The 26,169-nt window shown below is 42.6% G+C and overlaps 1 protein-coding gene across 1 annotated transcript; it reads right to left on the bottom strand.

Moving 5' to 3' along the window:
* Positions 1–387: 387 nt before the first annotated feature.
* ELF5 (E74 like ETS transcription factor 5) lies at positions 388–20,987 on the bottom strand. Its single transcript, XM_045015471.1, has 7 exons — positions 20,876–20,987; positions 16,674–16,801; positions 9,408–9,641; positions 4,155–4,205; positions 2,632–2,700; positions 1,291–1,486; positions 388–726 (listed from the first exon to the last, which is right to left on the bottom strand). The coding sequence occupies exons 2-7, from the start codon at positions 16,795–16,797 to the stop codon at positions 630–632; spliced, it is 771 nt and encodes a 256-aa protein (XP_044871406.1). The 5' UTR covers positions 16,798–16,801; positions 20,876–20,987; the 3' UTR covers positions 388–629.
* Positions 20,988–26,169: the final 5,182 nt, after the last annotated feature.

Genomic DNA, 26,169 nt, shown 5'->3' with positions numbered 1-26,169 from the left:
GGGGCGGTGCTTGGTTTATTTTTTTTGGTTTGGCCGGGTGGCGCTGGAGGGTTTTTTTTTAGTTTGTTTGTTTTTGTTTCGGCCGGGTGGTGCTCGGGGGGGTAGGGGGGTGGGTCTTGGGTGGCGCAGTGTGGCGCTTGGGGGAGCGGGGGGCTTCGGCGGCGCTCGGAGGGGAGGGGACTTGGGCGGCGCGGTGCTCAGGGGGGCGGGGACTTGGGCGGGGCAGCGCGGTACTTGGGGGGGTGGGGGCTTGGGTGGCGCGGTGCTCGGGGGCCAGGGGCTTGGGCGGCGCGGTGCTTGGGAGGGGTGGGGGGTTTGGGCGGTGCGGCGCTTGGGGGGCGGGGTTCGGCGGCGCTCGCGGGGGGGGGGGTGTTACCGTGGGGCGGCGCTCTTTTTTTTTTTGCTTGGGGCGGCAAAAAAGTTAGAGCCAGCCCTGATAATGGGGAAGAGCCACCCCATTCATGTGCTGTCATGAGTTGTTCTGGCCAGTCTCTCAGAAACAGTTGTCAGCTCCAGACTGGCGTAGAGGAGAGATGCAGGAGAAAAAAATCCTTCTCTCAAATGTCTATTGCAGTCAGACACTTCCTGTTGCAGAGTGCATAATCAGTCTGATGCATGGGACTGTTAGTTCATAGCTTGTTCTCCTGCCACCCATGGGCGTTCTTTCCAAACTTGTACACTAGCCTTCTGTCTATGCGTTCCAAAATTCCAGTTTTATAATAATACCTGCAGTGGTACAAAACAGAAGTGGTATTTACTTTAAAGGAATTGTTCCCAAGTAGTACACAATAGGAACATAACAGAGCAGTCACTCTGATGTTTTCCATCAAACAGCAATCCTTTCTTTCTGTTAAATGGATATTTTCACACCCCCAGATCAACTTGCATTATAGAGTTTAAAGCTTTCCCAGACTTCTTGAAGGGTGAAATTTGCTCCTTTTAAAACAAACATTGCATGTGTGTTTTTGCTTCTAAGATGACCACAATTCAGAATGAACTGCTAGGATTATTGCCAAAGCAGAAAGGCAGGTAGTGTCACATTACAAGCCATGGGCCAAATTCTCAGCTCATGTAAGTCAGAATAGCTCCATTGCCTTCCATGGAGTTAAGCTGATTTATACCAGGTGAAAATCTGGCCCTGTAATCTTATCTGTAACCAAAAGAGCCATGATTCTGTCTCATGACCTTTGGATAATACACTAAAAAGCTATGCAATCAATATAATTGTGTGAAATGGACTCATATAACACACCATTAGTAATGTGGTGGCATTTTCACCTATTAACGCACCGGAGAGCTCTGCTCAGTTTTTCATATGTCATTCTGTCATTTCGCTTTCTTTGTCCCCACATCTTTGCCAGGGCTTCTGACTTAACAACCCGAAAGATGCCTTGTTCTCTATCCTCCCAATCGAGAATGCCACAGTTTTCTTCTGGAGACAGGAGGAGGTCTCTTACAAATTCCCACAAGTGAGAACTCTGCAGGCCTTCAGCAGGAAAAGGACAGAAGATTAACAGACTTTCAGAGATGCAGTACTATAACAATACAAATAATCAGTACAGCAGGTTTGTCAGTGTGCTCAAGATCTTTAACCACTTGTAGCTGGCATCCATTTTGCTTACAAAATCAAGCGCATTGCTTATCTGTAAGCGGAATCAAATTACCTGCTGCAGGCTGACCTTGAAAAGGAACTAATTTTAGAATCTGCCATTTACTCCTGTAAAATTTTGAATTTTTGTCCTTCAAAAAGTTGGGATGAAGTTGCATCCTTGATAGGTTTAGCCTCCAGGAATCAGTATGGATTTCCACAGAATAGTAATGGAGTTCCCTAATAAAGGACAGCTGGATTTGGGGATTATTTTTAAAGCCCATCTTTAGATTAATTTCAAAAGGTTTGACATGAATTTAGTGCTGGTAAAAGGTTATTGATTGCCAGCCGCAATCAAATTCCCCTTTATCCAGGAACATTTACAACATTGGCAGCAGGTGAGCAAACTTCCCCACACAGGTAGATGTCTCTGTGGTACTACAATTTAAGCCTGAGGCTTGCCTGAGTCCCAAATGCTCTGGAAGGGACAAGAACCTCCTAAGAAAGTGTACAAACCTGGTTACCGTGTGTGCATGCATGTGTCATGCTTAAGGAGATTCTGAGTAAGCAATGTCCCAGGAATCAGGCAAATGGTGAAGCTACAAACCCAATTACCAACTTCAAGCATTCAACAATCATCAGCCAGGCCTTCCAAAATCATGAGTGGCTTCAAAAAATCATGAGGTTTTTTTTTTTTTAAATAATTCATTTGGGTTTGTTTATTTGCCTTCTGGATTTTGAGCCTTTAGGTTACACTCCGTTTTCGTTTTCCAGCTTTTCTCCACAACTCTGAAGGCTAGAAGTTTACTTTTTTAATAAAATGAAAGCTGAGATTCTTCTGATTCCAAGAAAGCACCCATGTAATGAGACTCATGCTACAATTGTGAGAGTTGGCAACACTGCACCAACCACCACTTTATGTTTAGCTCATCTGGGGTATCGCTAAGTGATTCACTCCTTTTTGTGACAAGCATTTGAAACCATGGCTTTATATGTCTTTTAATCTTTCAAGCACAATTTCTGCATTTCAAATATATACCTACTTGTTCTCCCGTGGCTGTGACATTCTTGACTCTTGGAGCCCCCTGTTCTCAGGCATGCCTTATCATTGTCTGGAACAGAGTTACAAAATAACGTGACACGTGAAGGAGGAGGAATTAGAGTCTGGTGAAAATGTGGTCAAAAGGGCACCGTATTCACCTAGTTAAATGTCATGCAACTGGGGATGTGAGCTGTTGTTAAATTTAAAAAAACCTTTATCATAAAGATAAACCAAAGTGAATAATTAACTTGAAGTTGAACAATTTGACAGAGACAAACACCACAAAGAAAAAAAAAGAATGAAACCATTTTACATATCATCTACAGTATGTCTGGATTATTTGGTTCTAGGGAATTTAGGGCCGTCTTCATCAACGGCATATACATCTGTGATGTGGAACCTGGGACTTTGGAACTCAGACTACACTATGGTTGAGGGTTCATATGGCCAAAGTGCTACAGCAATAGATGAATGTGAGATTTGGCAACACCACAGCAGAGACGCAAGCCATATCACCCAATTTGAGAAAGGGGGCCTGTCATGATATTGCCGTGACATAAACAGAGCTGGTCAGAGGGCGCTGAAGAAGGGATCTCAAAGGCCGATTAACACCACTAGTTCTGCAACTTCTACAAATCAGCAGATCTGTCCTGCCTTGCACACAGCTAGAGATAGCAAGTTCTTCAAGGTGAGTATTGGGGCTCTCTCTGTAGCAATGGTACTAAAACAAAGAAAACCTGGAAAGCCCCTTCACTGAATGGAGTAGCAAAGAGCTACAAAATAATCAGGTGGGAAACACTTTATGATACCTGGGGTCAGAACTTTGCATTATTGTGCAACCCACTCTTCAGTGTGTATTAGATGTCCCTTTCAAAGGGCTGATCCCCAGGGGGTTCTGAGTTTGCTGCAGCCTCTTGTGAGAGTTCTTACTCCTTTAGCTGAAGAAGAGACTCATTCTTTTAGTGCTGAAACTCTGGGATTCAGACCCTGCTGCCAGCCCAAATGGCATTAACTAGAATTACATATGAGACAGTGCCACAGCACCATCAGCACGTGATGGCAGGACAATGCACCAGTGTGCTTCCCTACCCACTTCCTGGAGTGACATTTTGGCAGCTCGGGTCATTTGTTCAGTGCACTCTGTGCTGCCTTGAAACACGTGGTCCTGTGTTTATACTGCCTATAGCCAGGCAGAACACAAGTAAGCCCAGCCATACCCAGGAACTCTGTAAGAGCTGAATGTGGTTCTAGAACCACAGGCCATCACTGCGCTACCACCTCAGTGATAGTGCTAGGTCCTTAGGGGAAAGGGAGAAAAGGAGCCTATGCTGGGTTCCTCACCAGTCTCCCTACCCACCACAAGAGTCTGTAATTTAAAGCATTCAAGTGGAGACAACTTTTGGAGTATTTTCTCACTTGTAAAATTCCCTTGAACTGCTGCCTCGGGAAGTATTGCTAATCATGGAACACGCCACACCTTTCCTAGTGAACAGAGCTTTGCATGTACATAACAAGGTTACTTACAGTCTTTGATAGTTGGCTTGGTTTCTTCGGTGTCAGTAAAAAAGGAAATGCCTATGGGGAGGAAAACATGCAATCCAGTGTTCAATTCTCTATTCACACACTGTGCAGAATGACCTTACATTGAATCTTAAGGCACAGCTAGAGCCCTTTCCCCACTATATTAGAATGCATGGATATAAACTCACAATAGAGAATATAGAAACATATACATTGCAACAAGGAAGATGAGTCTCCTGTCTATGCAAAGGCTGCTGCTAAAGATCAGCTTTCCCGCCCACTTCTCTGACCTTGTCACTACCATCTTCAGATCCCTTCCCTGGCTTCCTCTTACTTCCTGTAACAAGTTGAAACTCCTCATCCTCGTCTTCAAGGCCCTAAACAGGTATCACCTACCTCAGCATGCTTCCCTACTCTCATTACCTCTTAATGGCCCCACTGTGCTCTTTTGGCTTGTGCCTTTATTGTCCTATACACTTGGATTAGTCCATCTTTCTTCATCAGATCTCTCCTTAAAAACCCATTTCTTCACTTCTCCCTCGACTACTTCAAGCAGAGATCCTCTCTTGTAGCAAAGTCCATACAACAGTGGCATCTCTGTACAGCAGCAAGAGTGCTCACACCATTTAATAAATGTATCACATACCAAAGACCATAGGTGCCAACTTCCCCTCTTTCCCCTGGGTGCTCGATGCCCCTCTCTGCCCCCCGCTCCACCCCCCACTCCACCCTGTCCATGAGGTCCTGCCTCTTCCCACCTCTGCCCTGCCTCTATTCCAACCCCTTCCCCAAATCCCCACTCCGGCCTCGCCTCTTCCCACCTTCTCCTCTGAGTGTGCCATGCTCCCGCTCCTCCCTCTCCCTCCTGGAGTGTGCTAATGCTGCCAAACAGCTGTTTGGCGGCGGCCGGGCAGGAAGCACTGGGAGGTAGGTGGAGGAGTGGGGATACGGCACGCTCAGGGGAGGAGGAGGACGTGGGGCAGGGGGCGAGGGGAGCTTGGCTGCCAGTGGGTGCAGAGCACACACTAATTTTTCCCCAGGGGTACTCCAGCCCCAGAGCACTCATGGAGTCGGTGCTTATGCCAAAGACCCATACAGTAAAAGAAAATTCAGGTTGCAGAATCAGGCACTCATTTTAGGAAATGCCAAAGTTACGGTTGCCTATATAACCTTAATTTGGCCTCTTTGTGCATATGCATTATGATAAGGCCTTTAATTACATAATCACATATGATTTTTTTCTACAGGACCCCAACCTAATTCAGTACGCAGGATGGACGGTGCACACTGAATAAACAGCTTTTTAACATTTCGCATCATTTCTCATCACAGGCCTTATTTACTGCATATCATTCAACACCAGCATTCCCTCTAATTTTTCCCACCCATGTGTGGAATGAATTTTGTTGTGTGTACCAATATGGAGGTGATGTGTGACACATCACCTCCATATTGGTGCACATAAAAAAATTCATGAAGTGGGGGTGGGTCCAAGGGGTTCAGAGTGTGGGAGGGGGCTCAGGGCTGGGGCAGAGGGTTAGGGTGTGGGGGAGTGAGGGCTCCAGCTGGGGGTGCGTGTTCTGGGGTGGGGCTGGGGCAGAGGGTTGAGGTGCGGGGATAGTGGTGAGGGCTCTGGCTGGGGCGCAGGCTCTGGGGTGGGGCTGGGGATGAGGGGGCTTGGGATGCAGGCTGCCCTGGGGCTATGACAGGGAGAGAGGACTACCCCCAGCTCTCTCTCCTCACAGCAACACCTGAGCTAGGTGGGAGGGGCGCCTCTCCCATGGCCCCAACCCAGCCTGGCCCGGACTTGCTGTGGCTGTGGGAGGGGCGCCCCTCCCTCGGCCCCAAACAGCTGTGGCCTGGATTGCACCCAGTGCTCACTCCTCATTAGGTGACTCCCTGGCTATTGTCTGGGTGAGCCGGGGGAGCACATTGAGCTGCTGCGTGGGGCATAATGGCAAAGAGCTGCTTTCAAAGAGTGTTTGACTCATGCTGCTGCCACTGTGCCAAAGCCTTGGCAGGAGAAGGGCTTGGAAACATGCATTTTGGCTGAACGAGGCACTCCGCAGAAGCTCCGGGCCAGACTGGGTTGGGACCGTGGGAGAGATGCCTCTCCCCCAGCTGTGGCAGGTCTGTGGCTGGGTTGGGTTGGGTCTGGGTCTGAGGGAGAGGAATCTCTCCCTGCCGCAGCCCTGAGCACCTGCGCGGCGCTTAATAGGCTGCTGTGCAGCCGCACAGCTTAGAGGGAACGTAGTTCAACACCAGCACTTAATACAGAATTGTTAATTTCCTCAGGGGCTTTTCCCTGGTGCTCAATGGGATGTGTATTCCTAAATCCTTTAGTGCTTTTGAAAGTCTCCTCCCAAGTGACTAGCCCAGCAGTACATAGGAATTCTGTGGCAGAGGCAGGGACAGAAGCCAGTACTCCAGAGCATCAGTCAACTGCCTAAAAACACAAGACCATTTTTTCCCCTGCAGTCCCGTCTCATTCACCACCCACATTCTAACTTCTGCAACCAGTATGATAGGGTTCCTATGGACAGCAGCCTTATTTACTGCACAACCCTGATTCATCCCCAGAGCATTAACTCCTAGCATGTCCCTTCACCAACTTGTCCCCAGTTGTTCTTCTCCCACTCAGCCTATCCCTGTCCCCCTCATGTCTGTTGCTGCCAACCTGTCACTGTCCTCCTCTGCTCCTCACCCATTCCTTGTCTGCTCTGTCCTCTGTCTGCTCATCACCTATCTGTCACATTGGAGTCAAGCTGGTTTTCCTTCTCCTCTGGGAAGTGAATGTGAGGAACATGGAAAGCACAGGAGAGACACAAAGAACAGGAGTACTTGTGGCACTTTAGAGACTAACAAATTTGTCTGAGCATAAGCTTTTGTGGGCTACAGCCCACTTCACTGGATGCATACAATTAAAAATACAGTAGAGAACACTTCAATCTCCCTGGCCACTCGATTACAGACCTAAAAGTCGCAATATTACAACAAAAAAACTTCAAAAACAGACTCCAACAGAGACTGCAGAATTGGAATTAATTTGCAAATTGGACACTATTAAATTAGGCTTAAATAAAGACTGGGAGTGGATTGGCTATTACACAAAGTAAAACTATTTCCCCATGCTTATCTTCCCCACATTTACAGTTCCTCACATCTCCTTGTCAAGTGCTGGAAATGGGCCATTTTCATTACCACTACAAACAGTTCTTTTTCTCTCCTGCTGGTAATAGCTCACCTTAACTGATCACTCTCGTTAGAGTGTGTATGGTAACACCCATTGTTTCATGTTCTCTGTATGTATATATATATATATATATATATATATCGTCCTTCTGTATTTTCCACTGCATGCATCTGATGAAGTGGGCTGTAGCCCACGAAAGCTTATGCTCAAATAAATTTGTTAGTCTCTAAAGTGCCACTAGTACTCCTGTTCTTTTTGAGGATACAGACCTACACGGCTGCTACTCTGAAACAGGAGAGACAGTCTATCTCAGGGGCGGGAAAAGTTTTTGGCCTGAGGGCCCATTAGGCTTGGCCCGGCCCTACCCCCTATTGACCCCTCTTGCTTCTCGCCCCCTGTTGGCCCCCCCGGGACTCCTGCCCCATACAACCCCCCCGTTCCCTGTCCCCTGATAGCCCCCAAAAACCTCTGCCCCTGACTGCCCCCCACTGCCTCATCCAACCCCCCCTTCCTGACTGTCCCCCATTCAACTCCCCTCTTCCCTGCCCTCTGATCGCCCCGACCCCTATCCACACCCCCACACCCTGACCACCACCCTGAACTCCCCAGCCCTCTATCCAATCCCCCTGCTCCCTGCCCCCTTGCTGTGCTGCCCCAGGAGCTTGCCGCCCCGCTGCCTAGAGCATTGCATTAGCGGCGGGGCGAGCTGAGGCTGCAGGGGAGAGGGAACAGCAGGGGAGGAGCCGGGGGTGAGCCTCCTTGGCCAGGAGCTCAGGGGCTGGGCTGGAGGGTCCCGTGGGCCTGATGTGGCCCATAGGCCGTAGTTTGCCCACCTCTGGTCTATCTGCTCTCAGTTCCTGGACCTGGAGCCACAGTGGCTCCCAACAGTAAGGAGCAATTATAGGGGAAAGGCCTGCACTGCCAACCATCCATGGCCCTCCAGGGGCTATTCTAGCAGCCAGGAATTGCTAGAGTGAAGGGATGCTTAGGCCCTGCCCCTTTTTGCAATGGACATACCTACTGCATCAGTTGCCAGCAGCCCTATGACAACTCTACACCACTCAACAGGATTCTTCTGGTCTAGGAGAATTGAAGTAGCCAGGTAAACCAGCTTTAGGAAAGCCTTGAATCACTGAGAGGCACAAAGCAGCTGGAATGCATTGCAGGATTGGGTCTAACTCTATAAATAAATTACCCAACATTTTATAATCCATCTGGAGATGGGAAAAATAGTGTGGCACTGGAGTAGATCTGCTAAGTCTCCCTGACCTGGGCAATGAAAAGTCAGCCATCTAAGTTGTCATCAGAACTGAACCCTACAGAACCATCCTATTAATCTCCTGGAATCTAAAATAAAGGCTAGCTGTAGAAGAAATTTCACTTTCCTTCAGTTAGGCCAGACCGACAATAGCTTAGAAGTTTATGAGCCTAAATTCACTTAAGCAGCAATAAATCTTTTAATCTTTTAGGAAGCAAAAAATGAGGTGGAAAATACGTAAAGAAATTTGATTGTATTTGAGAATAATGTCAAGTGTATTAATGAGGCACTCATATTTGTATTATACATTAAACTGATAGCATGTGCCAAACAAAACATCATGCCCACCATCAGATAAACAGTGCAACCTCTGATGTTTTGAGAGGAACATAGTAGTATATTGTGCTGGCCTATGTGAAATTAGTTTGGTAGTCTCAGTCCAGTTCTATCTGAGCTAAAACACCACATTTTGTGTCCAGGACAGTCTCAGTGGAGAAGCCAAGGACTGAAGGGGCCATGGAGTCTGAACTATGGTCTTACTCCTACAGCTGAACCTGTCATGTCAGGCTTGAGTGACATTAAGGGGGCACAGTTGGGAAGCCAGTAACCTCGTTGCCCATGCTATCTGTTGGATTGCTAATTGGCTGATCATTGTAGTATCTACACACCAGAGGTGCTTCACCTCTTCTGTGAATAAATAAGGGCCTTTAATCCCAGGGCTGTCAGTCTAGAACCTTCCACTAACATGAAGTTCACACAAAAGTTTAGGTTCTTTTGTTTTGCATTTAATCTCTGAAACACTAACCATGTATCTTGATGTTCTGTAAAATGAAATAAAGGTATTCGCCACAAACGCCGGCAGCATCTGTGAACTCCTCCTGGGTCATGCTGCACAGCTGCAAGCCAGTAATATTAAAGTGGGAAAAGGAGATGCAGTTGGCGTCTAGCTTGTATTGGTCACAGCAGAACTGCAGCCACTCACAGACATTGTGTTTACTCCAGTATTCTGGGTGAATAGATGTCCAGCAAGAATCGCCAACTGCAAGAGATTCAGCAGAAGAGAGAAATGAAGCTGAAATACTTACATTATGAAATTCTTTCCAGTAAGCAAGTTCCAGACAAGAGAAGTTCCTGTACCTTATTCTAGTAAGGCCATAAGCTTCCTCAATTATTCCTTTTAATACTGTCTGCTTATGTTTTGGTGCCTAGTATTACAGCCTTTTGCACCTAAGGTATTATTATTAATTATTATGTAGCACATTATTGTAGGAGGATCTCAAAAGCACATTCCTCTCAATTCGTCACACCCCAAGTGTGATACACAAGGTGAAACACAGACCCAAAGTGAGAGGCACAAAAAATATTCATGCAGGATAATTAAAATACTGTGGGATCAAATCCTTTATCATAAATAACTCTTTCACTCCTCAATTTCATGGTTGTTTCTTTCTGATGTAAATAAATTGTCAACAATAAAAGGGACACCAAATTTCTCTGGTGCGTAGTACATTTTGCAATAAAAATGAGCAATTTTTCTCATAATGAGAGGCTGAGTCACTTGAGAAATGTCTCAAAGCACTCTACAAGGTTTAAACAATACCTCTGGCAGGTAGGCAAATATAAGTTTATTGCTAAGGGAAATGCTTGTTTTCACAGCTATATCCAGCAAGTTATCATCATACAATTCATCCCGAAGTACACAGTGTTAGAGTTGTGTGAACTTTTTTTTTATTTGTTATATTAGAGACTGCCACTAGATGGTGCAATGTGTACTTCCCGGCAAAGTTCTTTTTAGGGAAGCATCTCCGACAGATAAAGGAAAGAGAAAGAAAGATGCTAGTAGAGTGGGTAGACAAATTTTAGTCTAAAAATATTTCAGTCAAAAGTGTCAACATTTTTTCAAAAAATGTGAAAAAGTTTCTCAATCAGTCGGAAAAGCTTGTTGCTATTATTTTATGATAAAACTTGAAAATTATTTTTCTGTGATTTGTTTGTAGAAGAGTTTTTTTTAAAACTAGCTCTGGTGCTAAAGTAGGAGCAGTGTAACACAGGCATATGTTGTAGTCAACAGACATTATTACTATATAGATCACTTATACAGGGATTTGAATACTGTTTCTTTAGATGTAAACACAGATCTCTACAACGTGAGCTAACAGAGAATATCTGTAGCTAACTGTAATAGGAGGCTTTGTATCTGCAATCCAGATACTAGAGGGAAACATACATGGAAAAGGCCTTCATCTTGCAAGCGGTTCCCACTGGATGTCTGTGCAGGTGCAGCCTGTATGGAGCAACCCCTAGAATTATAGCCAAAGACACTATAATGCTCTTAAACTCTGGATGCATTTTACTAGAGCCTGTGAAAAATGGAAACAAAATTCTGCCTCCCAGACTCATTATTTCTATTAACTTGCTAGACACATTCTTTTCGTTATACTTACACAATTTTTTTTTGGTTATACTGGAGTCCTTGAGGATGAGTAATGATTTGCCTCAGGAGAGATTCTGGGCCAATGACAGAAACATCAGCCTTTGAGATTGTTGCTCTATTCATTTTAAAAGACCTATGCCAATGTACACCACTGGAGGCTCTGGCCCTCTCATAATCATGACTGAGCAAATACGTGACAGTAAACAGCCAGGAATGAACTACCACAGGGATGAAAATGTTATACATATCTAGGCGAGCAGTTAGATTAGATAGATACTGTTTCCTTTCTATTCAAATCTCATCTGAAAGCATCTTTTGTCTCATTTTAGATTTCCTAATTCCTCTTTCCAATCAATCAGCCAGGATTTATTATTTCATGTTCAGATTACATTTTTAACCCCATACATTTAGTTTTGGGACACAGTTTGTATGACAAATATATGCACTATACAATCAGATGGCAGTGCATGCAAACAATATGAACTGTAATTTTTTTTGTTATCAACCTAGCTGGGCAGTTTACTTCAGGGTAAATGCTGCTGTTGTTTTAGACTTAATTGTCCCAATGAAATTAATGGAATGGTTCAAAATTGTGACAATGTCTGAAATACTGATCTTGCATTCTAAATGAGTTTCTATAATATAAATAAGATCTTTTTCATGAAGTTTTAAAACTTACATGAAAGAACACACTTGTCCTGTATCATCCATGTACTGTAAATATCTCCATTTATTTGTGCATATAGAATTACAATAATGCTGAACGTATTTTTCAGTGTCATAGACCCCCTGGGGATCTATCATCCCATCCAAGGGAGGCAGTCTAGAAAGGAGGAGAGGTGGGCAAAAGATGCAAATTTTGACTTTGAATTTCGGACTCTCAAAACTTTGAGCATATTTGAATCTGAGATTTTGTTTGGTCCTTTATAAAGAAAGGTCAGTTGTGATACACAGCTTGACACTGGATCAGATTCTATAGGCTCTGGAACTCTGTATATAGCTGTGCCAGAGGATGATTAATTCATGATGGGAGAGAAGCAGTTGTACAGCCACCATCTCCCCTCAGGCCTTTTGCTAGAGAAGGGCAGCTTGAAAGTTAGCCGTATTTCACAGGAAGGCTGGCTCTGGAGGCTAGCCGGAAGAGGTATAGAAACAGTGTGGGGGACTGTGAGGGCTGTCTCCAGGCCCGTTGGCAGAACTGGAACAGGGTAGCCTACCTTACTCCCAAATCAGGTGGAGGCACCAAGGCATGAATCCAGCCTATAATTTTGGTGTTGTCTTGTTTGCACTTTTGGGACTCTTGAGCTGTTTGGATTTTTTTCTGTGTATGTAGGAGAGGGGGTGAGGGTCAAGGCCACAACTTCCTTCCGATGTGTTGAAGAGTTAAATGAAGTTTGCTCCTTTGGTGTATCTATTTTTAATTCCCTTAGGGTAATATGAGATAAAAGCAACTGTTCCTCTACAGTTAAAAAGTACAGTAAGTAACATTGAAATACTTAAACAACTGGTCCTGAAATTTTGATTTGACCTGATCATGATAAATATCAGCTTTGCTGGCATTATAAAGGCCATAGCATGCTCCTTTCATGGAACAGTTCTTGTCAGGATTAGCTTCTCTATTGGTTTCTAAAAGGATTGGATTCTTTTTGGAAGTCAGAAAATATTCTAAGGCCCCAAAAAGTGCTGACAGATGTCATGGGCACTCAGCAGGTGCTGACATGAAGTGACATGCTGGCATTTTCAACAGAGCTCTTCCTTTACTCCTTACACTGAAATGTAGCTTTCTGAGTAGCTCTCTCTTCTGTTGGGGTATGCACCGTACCAAAAGATTACGCAATTTGGAATACTTTTCTGGAAGAAAGATTGGCAATAGGACAGAGCGTCTACAGGAGATGTACAAGTTTCCTTTGAGTGGGAGGGAAAGGACCAGATGTGTTTTCCTTGCTGTATAGTGAAATTCTAAGTGAAAACTATCCAGGTGAGGTAAGGTGGGGAGCAAATAAAATCACTCAGCAGCCAGCACAGGAGCATTTCAGAAGTGTGTCTAGAACTAGAGGGGCGCTGGAACAATTTTTATAGTGGGGGTGCTGAGAACCATTGAACCAAACTGTAAACGCTGTATATAATGGAAACCCCTTCAAGCCAGGGGGTGCTGCAGCACCCCTCCACTCCCATCCCTGCAGCCGTAGTTTCAGCACCCATGACTACAGGTCTCTAGGGGAGAGGGAAAGTTGAAAGTTGAAAGAGATAAGTTGAAAGAGATAAGTGGGAGCCACAGAGTTCAAATCATGACTTGGACCTTTTCAAAGTTGTGGAGTGTTACTTGCCTCAAGGTTGGATTTAGGTTACATTAACTATCTCATGGCACTTTTTTGCCAGATTGAGTATTTTAATCCTGGTGTGCTCGTTACATTCCAACCCAGGGGAATTAAATTCTGTGGACTTACCTCTTGCAATCTAGAAGAGTTATTTGGAGCTATTACTAGACATTGGAACAGTGGAAATCAGAGTTTGGATTCATATCCCACCTCTAAGGCTGCATGTACAATGGCAAAAAGCCTCACGATTTCCAAAGGAAGAAGCTCTCTCCATGGTAACAAGGATCAAAGCTTTAGTGTAGATGGGACTCAAGCATGCACAGGGATTTTTACCACTGACTTCTATAACCTGGCTCTGTACTCAAGGCAGTATGGGATGCCTGTCCAGATTTTCCCAGAATGCACTGGTTCATGTACAACTGTACTGACAAACCAACAAGATATACATGTTAGTGCAGGGAAAAATGCTGTTGAATTGACATGAACCATGCCAGCAGACGAACGTAGCAGAGCCTGGTTATATATAACGTGTTTATCTGTAGAGTAGATCAATTCTATAGCCCTTTTCCATAGACCAGTTCCACACTGTAAGAGAAAGTGAGCGAGAATCTTACAAGACATAATTCTGTTTAAAGACAAGTGTTTTATTCCTAGCATTGTTCTAACTGTGATGTAGACAGAAGTGAGACCAGAGCTACACTTTGCACTCAGTCATCTCAGAAATTCTGCCTGTCTCATTATAGGCTCCTGCAGTTTTGTCAAGTCTTCTGCACTATTTCATGTGAGGAGGAACTCACCTCACACTTGCACATTCAAAGTCCTATGGTACTTTCCCCCCAAAAGTGTAGGTATCTTGACTCATCTTGGCCAGATAACAGCCTGGGGAAAACCTTATTCTGTTGGCCTAAATGCCTCTTGTGCTTCAAATCAATGAAGTATTTGTCTTCTTTTTCTATCCTATGTCTACTTGTATAGCATTGCTAGCACTGATATAATATAAATGTGTGTGAAATTTGTTCCTGGGCTACTGGGGGAGAAAAAAAAAAGTGAAAACAATGTAGTGGGTTCTATAAGAATGTTTTAAATCAGCTCATGGGAAAAATTATTGCAGCCCTAAAGGATGCTAGAAATGTGTAGAAGCATCCAACATTGAGCAATCCTAGGGAGAAAAAGTTGAAGGGGAGATGCAACTGCAGACAGGGTCAAATGAAGGCCACGTACATACCCAGCCCAACCCTCTTAGTATGCAATCTCAGGTAGAAACACAGCACAGTGGTAATGATGTCAAGCTTATGAAACATTTCAATTACTTTAAAGTAGACAGTTTAATGTCCTTGCAGTATCTATGTGCAATACTGACCTTTAGCTAGATGGAGTCAGAACTGCACAACTACACGTCAGAGGCCGTATATTGCTAACAGCTAATGAAGATGCTCAGAGCTGGTAGAACATTTTCCAATGGAATTATTTTCCATTGGGAAATGCAGATTCATTGAAATTGACACATTCTTAATTTTGTTTAGAAAAAAACTGAAAGATATCTTGATCAGGTTGAAATTTATAATATAAAATTTAAAAAGTCAAAATTGAAACAAAACATTCATTTACCTGAAATGATTCTCCTCCGCTTTGCCCCCCAAGATTTTGTTTCACAGGAAACTTAGAAATTCTTTGTTTTTTGCTTTGATTCAGAATGGAAACAAATTTCAAAATCAGAGCAGTTCCCACAAACAGTAACTTCTATTTCCTGCATAGCACTTGAGATTCTTCTTTAGATGAAGCATTAGGGACCTGTGGCCCTTTGCAGCAGATTCTATTTCTAATCACATGGAAAATTCTGAATGGCCAAGGTTTGCACCACAGAAACAAGCATGATGATGATCACAAACTTGTTATGGTTTAAGCTCTTTGAAAAGTGCTGTTCTCCAATACTTAAACTGTCTCATGAGGGGACAAGGTCTGTTCTGTAAGAACACCAACTTTGTAATTTGAAGGCATAAAAGTAGTTTTATGGGAGAAAAATATTGCATGAAAACCTGAGTCAGATCCAAGTTTCAACACAAGCCTGGCTCAGTAACATCAGTGAAATTATACTGTATTTTTAGAGCCTATTGAATGAATTAGCCCGAGGGAGGAGAGGAAAAAAAATTCCAGCCATTTAGGAACTGAATCAAACTCTTATGGAAGGAAAAGAATTTCTAATGGGAAATGCTAACTGAACCTCTATATCAGGGATCTGGCCTGAAAGCATGGCATTGGGAGTGAATTCCTTAAAACTAACTATACTCCCCAGATGAGTCTTGTGGCCTGGCGAAATGTAGGATTTCCATAAGCACAGTGCGGGGGAATTGTACACTAAACATTCAGGAGTAATCAGCAACTAGTCCAGTGGGGGCATTATTGAGTTAATACTGATGTATTACTACAATCCATAGAGATCTGTGCTGGTTTTTAAAATCCCAAACCTTACATGTTAACTATGTATTTAACTGGTCATTGCTACTATGGATAATACATTTATATAAAGCTGCAGAAAATTCAAAGAGATGTCACTCCATCAAACTAAATTACTATTCCATAGTACGGATAACATGCATCGATAGGCAAATGGACTTCAAAACAAGTGCTGTGTTTCAAGTGGACAGAGCAAAAGGTTGGGAGCCAGGCATACAAGGATCTATTCCTGACTCTGCTTTTGACTCCCTCTGTAACGTAGGGGGACTATCACTGAAATGTTGTGAGTCTTAGTTTGCCTTCTTGCAAAATGAAGATGATAATGTCCAATTGAGAAACTTAATTAATTGATAGCTGAAAAGCGCTGGAATTCTTTTCGGGGTCACTAGGATGAGATTCAGGACATCTAGGTTCAATTCCTGCCACAGACTTGCTGGGTGACCTGGAGTAAATCACTTGATTTCTCTGACTCACTTTTCCATCTGCAAAATGGGGAGAATGCTTCCCTATTCCACAGAGATGTTGTGATGAGGAATCCACTAAATGTTTGTGAGGGCTCCGTACACTATAGTGATGTAAGCAACACAAGTCTCTTGTAGATACATGATTTTTAGCTGAAAGGTACTATAGAATTGCAAACTATTATTGTTGCTGTTCGTATGCCTATCTTGCACACAGTCAGCTTGTGTGCCTGAACAGAGCAGTAATGCTTGAATTAGAAATAAACGTGGCAATAGGCTCAGCAGTGAGCACAACATGCACAGGCCATTTCCCATCAGAGCCGATTGTAACACTGTTAAATTCAGTCCGGTTTTGGGCACATATTAATTGAACAACTCTTTTCAAACTGAGCCTATGTACACACCTGTCTGATGATCAAAGGAGGGATAATAGTCCTCAGTTGTCCCAAACAATTCTGTCCAAGACATCAGGGGCTCGCAGATCATTGTGTTTGGCAGAAAGGTGCTGTGAGTGACTGAGTCCAACATCCCCCTAAAATATTAAGATAATAGTCAAAGCATGGCAAGAAAATATCAAGGACCTAAGTTATAAGGGCACATCCATAACTGCTTTAATGTGGAATGGCATCTATCTGTGAAAAGTACCCTTGGGTTCATGCTGCATCCACTTAAAGTTCCATTGAAGTGAATGGTTGAGCTCTTGAAAATTTCAGGGGCAGCAGTGAAGGGGTTAATGAGCTCAACAAGAACATTATCGGTTTAAAAGGATCTGCAAGCAGATTTATGACTAAACATGAATGTGGGTGGTATGAAGTTTTCCCATAGATTCTTGTGTGTGACATGTGTAAAAGCCAAGAACAGACCTATAGGACAGTACCAGACGTATGGTCAGGGTGAATATCATTAGTTATTAAGATCATTTTTTTATTTATCGAACAAGTCCCTTGACAAACAAATTGTCAAAACATAATCCTGGACCCGAGGCGCTTACAGTGTAAATCAGATACAAGCGCAGACATCAGACAGTCCAAGGTTTATGGACAATATGCAGTATCTGAAAATCAATCACAAACTGGAGTTCAGTTTGTTTCTCAAGCATGGTCACAGCTGGAATTCAAGCAGAAACTTGTTTAATAAGAATAGAAAACTTCACTGTGTGACACTTTCCTCTCAAACTGGTCTATGGAATTGTTGAAAATAATACAATTCTATTGTGAAACAATAAAAGGAGAGAGAAATTAAGAGATCTAGGCAAGGGAGAAAAGCTACATTTTCAGATGAGATTCTAATGAGCCATAGTCTGTGAAGTAGAGGGATTCAGGGGGACCATTTCCAGAGGACAGATGGGCAAACACGCACACACACAGTTTTCTGTAGGTAAGGCTTGTGAGAGCACCCCTGAGCTCCCATGTGAACTTTAACTGTAATTGATTCAGTTTTAGTGGTCCGGAAACAAGCAACAAAATGGAATGAAAATCATTGTGGCTCAGTTCTGCTTTTCCATCTGCAAGAGACTGAGACTGTCACTGTTCCAATGTCTAGTAATAGCTCCATGGTTGTGCTGCAGTGAATATACAAGTGCAAAGTAAATTGCCACAGATTTGTTACAATTGGCTCTTATCTCTTCAACGTTTAGTTTCTTCTGCCTTCCATAACTAACTCTAGATCTGGTCATTCCTAGCAGAAAGAAACCTGAGTAAGCTAACATGATCATATATAGTCTTAAAGATTAACATTTAGTATAATGCAAAAAAGAAAAAAAAGAAAAAAAAGAAAATGGCAAGCTGTGTGCAGTAGGCATAGGGACCCAGATCCATGCTGTGCCAGTTGTACTGCAGTACTGGCCATCTGCTCCATTTGACATAGTTCATTAGTGAACCATGGTAATCTTTGTGCAGAATGGGGGTGGGAGTCAAGGCATTGATGACTGTGGTTAGAGGATTGTAAGGCTCTAGCAGCTCATCAGCATCTTGGCCTGTAAGATAGGAGATTTATTTACTTAGCATGCTCTGAAAACTGTCACTTCTTTCTCTAGTGGAATTGAGAGAGAGCCACAATCTTTACCTGGATGGAATGGGAGCAGACCAAGAGAATGGGAACATTTAGGATGTCCCCAAAATTCTCTTTCATGCTGAAGGTCGGGTCCAATGTGTGTACATGTTCCAGAAACAACACGGACCCAATGTACTGTTCTAATGTGAATGGAACACATGAACATTCGAACACTGTGGATCACTTGAGCTGCTATATTGCCACATTGTTTCTAGTGGACCTAGTGTGACGCTAGTGTTACATGTACAAATGTATGTTGCTAATGAACACCACAACTGAAAATAAAATATCAAACTATAGTACTAATGCAATCCAGACATTTCAGGATTTTATAGGAGCAGAGCTGGTAATGCCACGGCTCAATAATAAATAAAAATAATGAGACCCTTAGTATTTAATATTAGATTGTACCAAGAGTCAGTTATGTGCTTTCTCCATCAATAGTAGGCTGCCATACACTGAAATAGGTGCCCTATACTACACTTGTTCAGACACAGGTTAGAAGGGCAGAGCAACAACATGTTTATTACTTCATGGATGATGCAGGATCTAACATTAAACAAAATCCTCCCCTAATTCTTCTGCAGTCAAAGCAATTAAACTCCTATATTTGCATCAGATCATGGAGGATTCATATTGCAGGGAGTTATGATGCATTTGTATAGATGCAATGTGGCAACCACACAGAAATGGAGGTTAGTACCAAGATAGAGACTTCATAGAGAAATGGAGAAGAAAACAGGAAGAACTAAGTCACCAATGCCCCCAATTCTTCTTCCACCATAGAACACTGATAGGACCATGTAAGCATATCCCACATTAACAGATAATCCCTGTCCAGTGCCTCATAGAAGGGGAAACTCCGCCACTAACCCTGCTAATATGCACAAGGGGAATGTCCTCCCCAGCACTATATTTTGCAGTCAGTTTAACCATGTGTATTACAGCAATAATTGTAATAATTAAGCTTCTAAATAGGGCAGCCATTGGCAAACATACACCAGCATGAGCAAAATAAGCAAAAAATACACTAAGCAGTGAATCCCATTTCAGGTAGAAGCAACTCTGATGTCTCCTATGTTAATGGAAGCACATTGATCCAACATACCATATAAGCTGTTGGAAAATGCAGATGTCTGGGACCACTTCATGCCTGATTCCTGTACAAGAGTGAATTATTGCTTCCCACATGGGAAAATGTTTTGGGTGAAATCTGGGCACTATTGAAGTAAAAAGGAATTTTTCCATTGACTTCAACAGAGATAGTCTTACACTCTTTGTCTCTGTCAATAGGCAAGAGGTGGCAGGACAACAACAAACAAACAAACAAACAAACAAAAAAACAAAAACCACCTGCAAGTTTCAACGCTGTTTCTAAAAGTACTTTTTACTAGAAATACATATAATCTATGGGGGTGGAAGAAACACATCCTCTTTGTAGTGCACATAATTCTGCAGTTGATTTTTTTAAAACTATATATTTTTAGTGCTAACATTTGGAAATTTGTCACTACTTACATAAGGGAATGAATTTGCCTTGAAGGGATCTAATCATTCCTTCACCTGGAGGAAGTTTTTGCTAGGCAAGTAAAATATGTTTATAGTTTTTACAACCTCATTATCATTATGATGGGTGAATAGATTTCATGCCATGACTAAGATGTTTTCATGAGGATTTTCCAAGGCTGAAAAGATACATTTAGGGTAACACCACCATGTTAGAAGTGAAGATGGGCCTGATCCAGAAACAAACCCATCAGATTATGGAGAAGTTCAGATCTGAACAAAATCTGATCTGTAAGGCTTGGTTTGAACAGAGCTTATTTCTCCAAACTGCAAAACTCTAGATCTGAAGCAGCTTTAGCTCCAGTTTGATATTTGGCTTGCAGCTATAGTGACAAGGTTGCTACCATTAAAGGGCTTAGCAATATACCATAATAGATGACAAACCTAATTTACAAATGAGAAATTCCCATTTTAGAGAGGTACCTGATTTACACCGTCAGTCCCATATACAACTGTATATTTTATAGCTAAATATATTTATTCTCAAGGTCACTAAGAGGACTAATTTATTTTCAAATATTCTAGGCAAACAGAATATTATTGATTTAGGTCATGTCAATTAATTTTGCAGCATTACCCCGGTACTGTTTATAAACACATGCTATATCTGCTTCCATGTACTCTTAAGGAAAAAAGGGAAGGGGCAGTCATTTGTTTAAACAGGAGATCTTTTCAATGTTAGTTTTGCTCCAGCTGATGCAGGGTTGCAAGAAGCACTTAATTTCCTTTTGGTTTAATGAGACAGGTCTGGATTGGTCATTTGTTAAAACATATTTGTTGAGGTTCAATTCCTGGGTAGGAGACAGGCATGTCTCGATCAATAATTTATTACATTGACATTAAATGGGTTGGTCAGAACAAGTGTTTTGAAGCCCAAACACAAATGGCATCAGGGAGGTGACTGATAAATCAGCCCAGCACACATGCTGCTTTGGCAGCTGGAAATCTGTTTTACAAATATTGACATCAATAAACAAACTGAGCTTACGTGCAGATGGGTGCTTATTCCTGTTGCAATGTTTAGGTCCAAAAGGAGGTCTCAGAAGCAAGAGAAAAGAGGCGGCTTTCCTGCAGCAATGCACAGCACTGTGGAAGTAAAGCCACCTGCAGTGCTGTGATATATGGAACTTCTTACAGACAGGTTCGTTTGGTTTTTCAGGTTCTTATACACACCCCCTTTGACGACAGTGATAATACAGAGTGTGACACAGCTGAGGGAAGGGAGGAGAAACGTTCTTAAGTGCAGAACGTTTACCTTTATACTGTATTGTTTATTCTCCTCTTAAAGTTGTTGACTTAAGTAACCGTGAATCTTGGGCAACATTAAAAAGTCAGGTCTGCATATTTGCCTCAGTGTGGGAGACTTTCCTGCTCTGACTTCTTTTGGAATCTTGGCACTTAAAAGGGCTATCACATTTCAGTTATAAGCCTCAAAAAGTACAGAAGTTAAGTAGCATTATCCCCATTTTACAAATGAAGAAGTTGAGGAGCAGAGAGATGAAATGATTTGCCTGAAGTCATCTATCAATTCACCAACAGTGTTGTGAATAGAACCCTGATCACCTGACTCCAAGCCATTCCCCATCCACTAAGCTATGCTACCTCCCAACAAAAATAGCTGCTGAGGTCCGCTGCAAAAGTGGCTGCATTTTTGTAGTGGATAATTGATTGTAAAGTGTTTTGGGATCCTTCAAAATAAAAGGCTTTGTTGTTAGGAGTGAGAATAGAGACATTGACAATGAAGGATGAATTGGACAAAGAGGAGCAGAGCCAACATAAAAGGATAGTTGTAGTATAATTTAAATTAGTTAAAACTTGGACCAAGCTGGATCAACATACTTTAATTCCTCAGAACTCTAATCTTGTTCTCTTGGCAGTGTGCGCGCAGCAGGTAGAGATAAAGATTTAAGCACACATATGTCATGTCAAATCTCCTGTTTCCCCTAGGAGAGACATCTTCCTAGTATGAAAATGCCAATCTTGTTCTTTACCTTCCTTGGATGTGGTTTGAATTAACCTCTTCTGGCTCCAAAATGTTCAATTGTTGGTGTTGTCATTCAGTGAGAAATGAAAGTAGTACTGTGTGTAATGAACGTATCAGTCAGATCTTATGAACAGAAAGATTCAATTCGTATGACACATATGAAGAGGTTCAGATGTTTATGGCCACCAGGAGGGAAAGTTGTCAGAAAAAGATCTGGATGGATGACACTGTATCTCGGGTGGATCAAAATTCGTCCACAGAGGTTAGCAAAGGAGTGTAGAGAATGGACTACCCTGCTAGCAAACCTCCAATAATGAAGATGCCATATTAGAAAATATCAGTACAAGCTTGCAAGACTGCTTTCAGTTAGGCTTCTGCTTTTCTTCTATGCTGTTTTCCTTTCCTATATTTAAGGCACTTATCTGGCCCGCATTAGTGTAGTATTTGAGTGCCTCACAATTGTATTGTATTTATCCTCACAAACACCCCTGTGTGGTAAGGAAGTGCTATTATTCCCATTTCACAGATGGGGAAAGAGGCAGAGAGAGACTAAGGGTACATCTATGATTTGAGAGTGATTCTCAGCTTGATGAGATGCAATTGTGCTAGCTCACTAAAAATAGAGCATAGCTGCTGGGGTGCAACAGGCTAGCCACCCTGAGGGCAGGGCTGAGGTCTCAGATGGGTATGGACTCAGGGTGGCTAGCCTATCTTGTTGGGGGTACATTATTTTCAATGCATTAACTTGATCAGAGTGAGTATGCGTCTGTCTCCTTGAGCTGCAATCACCTACAACTATGGACACAGCCTAAGTAATTTGTCACATGGGAACAGAGACAGGATTTGAACTATGGGATCCCAAGTCCCAGGCCAGTGCTCTAACCACTGTGCCATCCTTCCTGTCTAGACTGTCCCTCTTTTTTTCTGTCCTTATCCAGTATGTTCTCTGTCACTCTCTCTCTCTCTCTCTCTTTCTCACTTCCCCCCATTTCATTCTCCCCCAGTTTCTTCTCTCTCTCTACTTCTCTACTCACCACACTCCCCCCATTCTCTGTTTATTTCCTTCTCTACCTCCATCCTTCCTTTTACTGGTCTCTTTCATAATTAAAGAAAGCAGAACGGCTGGTGCAAACTTTCTTCTTTTTTTTTTTTGAAGCATTTGATCATTTTAATGGAAAACCCAAAATGCATACAACAGTGAAAACACCATCAGAAATAAGCACTTGATGGAAACCTATAAGGTACACAGGTGCCTAAGACTAGCTCCAAATACATGCATTAAAAATTCTGCAAATGACTGCAAATTGGTTTGAGCAGTAGCCAGTCACCTCCCATAATTCAGCATGTTGCTTGCCTGCACCATGAATTTTGAACTGATGGGGCAGCATAAGGATTTTGGGAAGAGACCACTTCAACAAGAAATTCTTATTAGCCTTGTAAACCTCAGATTGTATGAATAACGAATGATAACTGTTGTACCTAACAACAGAATAGATTTGACAAGCCATGTAACAGAATGTGACTGATGCAGGCCAGAAAGACAGGTCACAGAAACAGAGCTAGAGTCCTTTCTCAGAACTCAAATTTGTTTAAGAAATCTGTATTCACAAAAAAGACGGACGAAACTCTCGCTTAAAAGGCAGTTTTGTAGTTCTTGCACCTCAGAGGTCAGGAACAGACCCCATTTGCTGTTACTAGGCACACAGATGCAGCAGTGATAGGTGCTGTGTGAACTTCATCATGCACATTCCTGCCTGGACCGTAGTGCTCAGACCTCTGTGGATAAACTAAATCAAAATCTCTTCAATCATATAGCCAAATCCTGATGTTTTTCTTCAGGTTTTAGTCTGTGTTTACACAAGCAGAAACACCCCCTGACATGCGCTGAGAAATCCCTCTATAACGGGATCTTTGCCAGAGAAAGGACTGGGTAAGAAGCTGAAAGCCAGATCCTTAGTTGGTAGAAATCGGTATAGCTCTAAGACATGGCTTTGAATTGGGACCTTGAGGTTTAGCCCATGTTGATTGTGACACAAGACTGATTGGAATCTCAAAACTAGAGGAAAGAATCTTTTAATGTATTAACCCATAGCACCATCTTCCTTTTTTAAAGAACCCACCACCCATAAAGCTTTGTGCTCTAGGAAGAAGTGTCATGTGATACAGGTGAGTATGAATGGATACCAACGATTCCCACATTGGGTTATTTCTGATTCAAATTCAGCTCAGATTTCAACTGACCAAAACTAACTTTGTCCACAATCTGTTAAACCAGGTTCATTTGATATTCTCTCGGTTTATGACCCATTATTATTTTCTATCTCTTGCGATCATCTGAGTGGCTCCAAGGAAGCAGTGAGATACATTATATATGGAAAATGTGGTGGTGAAGTAATCATGATAATGGATACTGTAAATACGAGATGAGGTTTGTCTGTCAGCTAGAGCAGTACAAAACCCAGAGTAACTATTTCTCTCACGCCGTACTGGTCGGCAGATGAGGATAGGCAAAAGGTATAAGAGGGCTGCACCATCACAACGAATGGTGCAACTGGGCACACTTCCTGTACACCAAGAAGATCCGAAAGTTCTTGTCTCTCCCTTGGGCCAAGTCTCACAAAGCAACTGCTCCCAATGAGTCCTACATTATTTGCAGTAGAAACGGCTGGTGTTTTGCAGTCAGAACACTAAACAATCACCAAGCAAATGGGCCCGAAGCTGTATTTGACTGAGGGCTTCCTAACCTGCCTCATGTTTTCCCTCTTCCTTAGATTAGTTATGCAAGACTAATTTTAGTATCTTTTTCATAGGCAAGTATCTGCATGGAACTAGTTCCAGTAAAAGGAAGGATCAGCATCCCTATGCCCATTTCAAATGATGGTGCAGCAGTTGGATTATGTAACAACATGACTGTCAGTTAATCAGTAAAGGCAAGCCCTGTATAAGAAATATCAGTTCAGTATGGACTTGTAATTAACCTACACATTGGGTGAGCTTTTTCATATCACTTTGAAATATCATATCACAGTGGCCATATCACTTAGTTGGTGGGAAACATTTCCCCCCATATTCTCTTCTCTCCTGTGCACCAAAATCTCCCCACTTTGCAGAGAGCTGGCCTAAGGATTTTGGGGATATCTAGCAGGGAGTTTTTTTGATATAAACACTAAATGTAACCAAATTTGGTGTTGAGCTAGTTCAACCCTTATAATTTACAGGAAAACCCTCTGAACTATGAAATACTGAATTAAAAAAACCAATAGATTTAAGAAGATGCATAAGACACACACTCCACCACACTCACACCAAGCGTGCACATGCACACACACACACTCTCTATCAGAAGAACACAACCATCACCCATTCAGAGGAACTATTTTTCTATAGTCAGAATAAACAGCAATGGTCACAAAATCTACATGGTTAAATACTCTCAGCTATTACTGTTGGGTGATTAAGTTTTGGATTTCTAGTACACTTGGGGTAGCACAGATGTAGTGCTCAGACATTTTAGATCACTTTGGATGAATTTGTTCTAGGGACAGGAGGAGTGGAAATACAGTGCAGATACAGGGACAGATCCTGGGCCCTTCTCATTGTTCCTTTGAACCAATCCTTAGCTGGGGTAGAAATGGCAGAGACCTAGCAGGCATTGATGGAGTGGCTCTTTAGGAGCTGTTATCTGCAGGAGCTAATGAGAGCAACCCCATGGCTTCATAAGGTGCATTGCTGTGGAGAAGCAGACGCAGTGGATTTTTAAAACAGCAATAGACCTCAGCATCCTCCCCTTAACAATCAACTGATTAATAATCCTGCCAGTGATTCAATTCATCTACCTTCAGCAATTGGCAAGTCAGGTGTACAGGTTAAAAACAAATCCAAGCAACAAACTTCCATTAACTCCCAGAAGTTTTGAATACTGTCCTGAAAACATTCAAGTCCTGCACATTATTTTCTTAGTCATCAAATCCCAAATAGGGACTAGACTACTGAATAGAGACAGCCCAGGAGCAATAACAAGATTAATAAGGTGTTTAAACACCAAGGCTGACAACATGTATGGAATTCTTACAAGCTCTCCTTTGGAAGCTGACATATCACTTCCTTAGCATCCTGTGGCTCAAGGATGACCCTCTTTTTAATGGAGTGATGCCAGAGAACTACTGACACAGTGACATCACTTGCTGTCGTTCTTGATTATCACTGTGATGATCATTCTGTATTTGCATATTTCTGTGCAAAGCATTTCCTGTTCTGAGGGTCTCTCCCAAGAGGCAAATGGCAGGCACTTTCACCAC

Source organism: Mauremys mutica, chromosome 4 (assembly GCF_020497125.1).
Source record: "Mauremys mutica isolate MM-2020 ecotype Southern chromosome 4, ASM2049712v1, whole genome shotgun sequence".
Classification (NCBI taxonomy): Eukaryota; Metazoa; Chordata; order Testudines; family Geoemydidae; genus Mauremys; species Mauremys mutica.
The sequence above is the reverse complement of the archived record's forward strand: the minus strand, read 5'-3'. Positions and strand labels throughout refer to the sequence as shown.

Bases quoted from the DNA above. Each gene is read 5' to 3' on its own strand.
- ELF5 (XM_045015471.1), bottom strand. From the start codon at position 16,797: ATGTTGGACTCAGTCACTCACAGCACCTTTCTGCCAAACACAATGATC. The intron at 9,642-16,673 runs GTGTGTACATAG...AATCTCTTGCAG, and splicing joins CTCCTTTGATCATCAGACAG to TTGGCGATTCTTGCTGGACA. The intron at 727-1,290 runs GTGCGTTAATAG...GTACCACTGCAG, and splicing joins AAACTGAGCAGAGCTCTCCG to GTATTATTATAAAACTGGAA.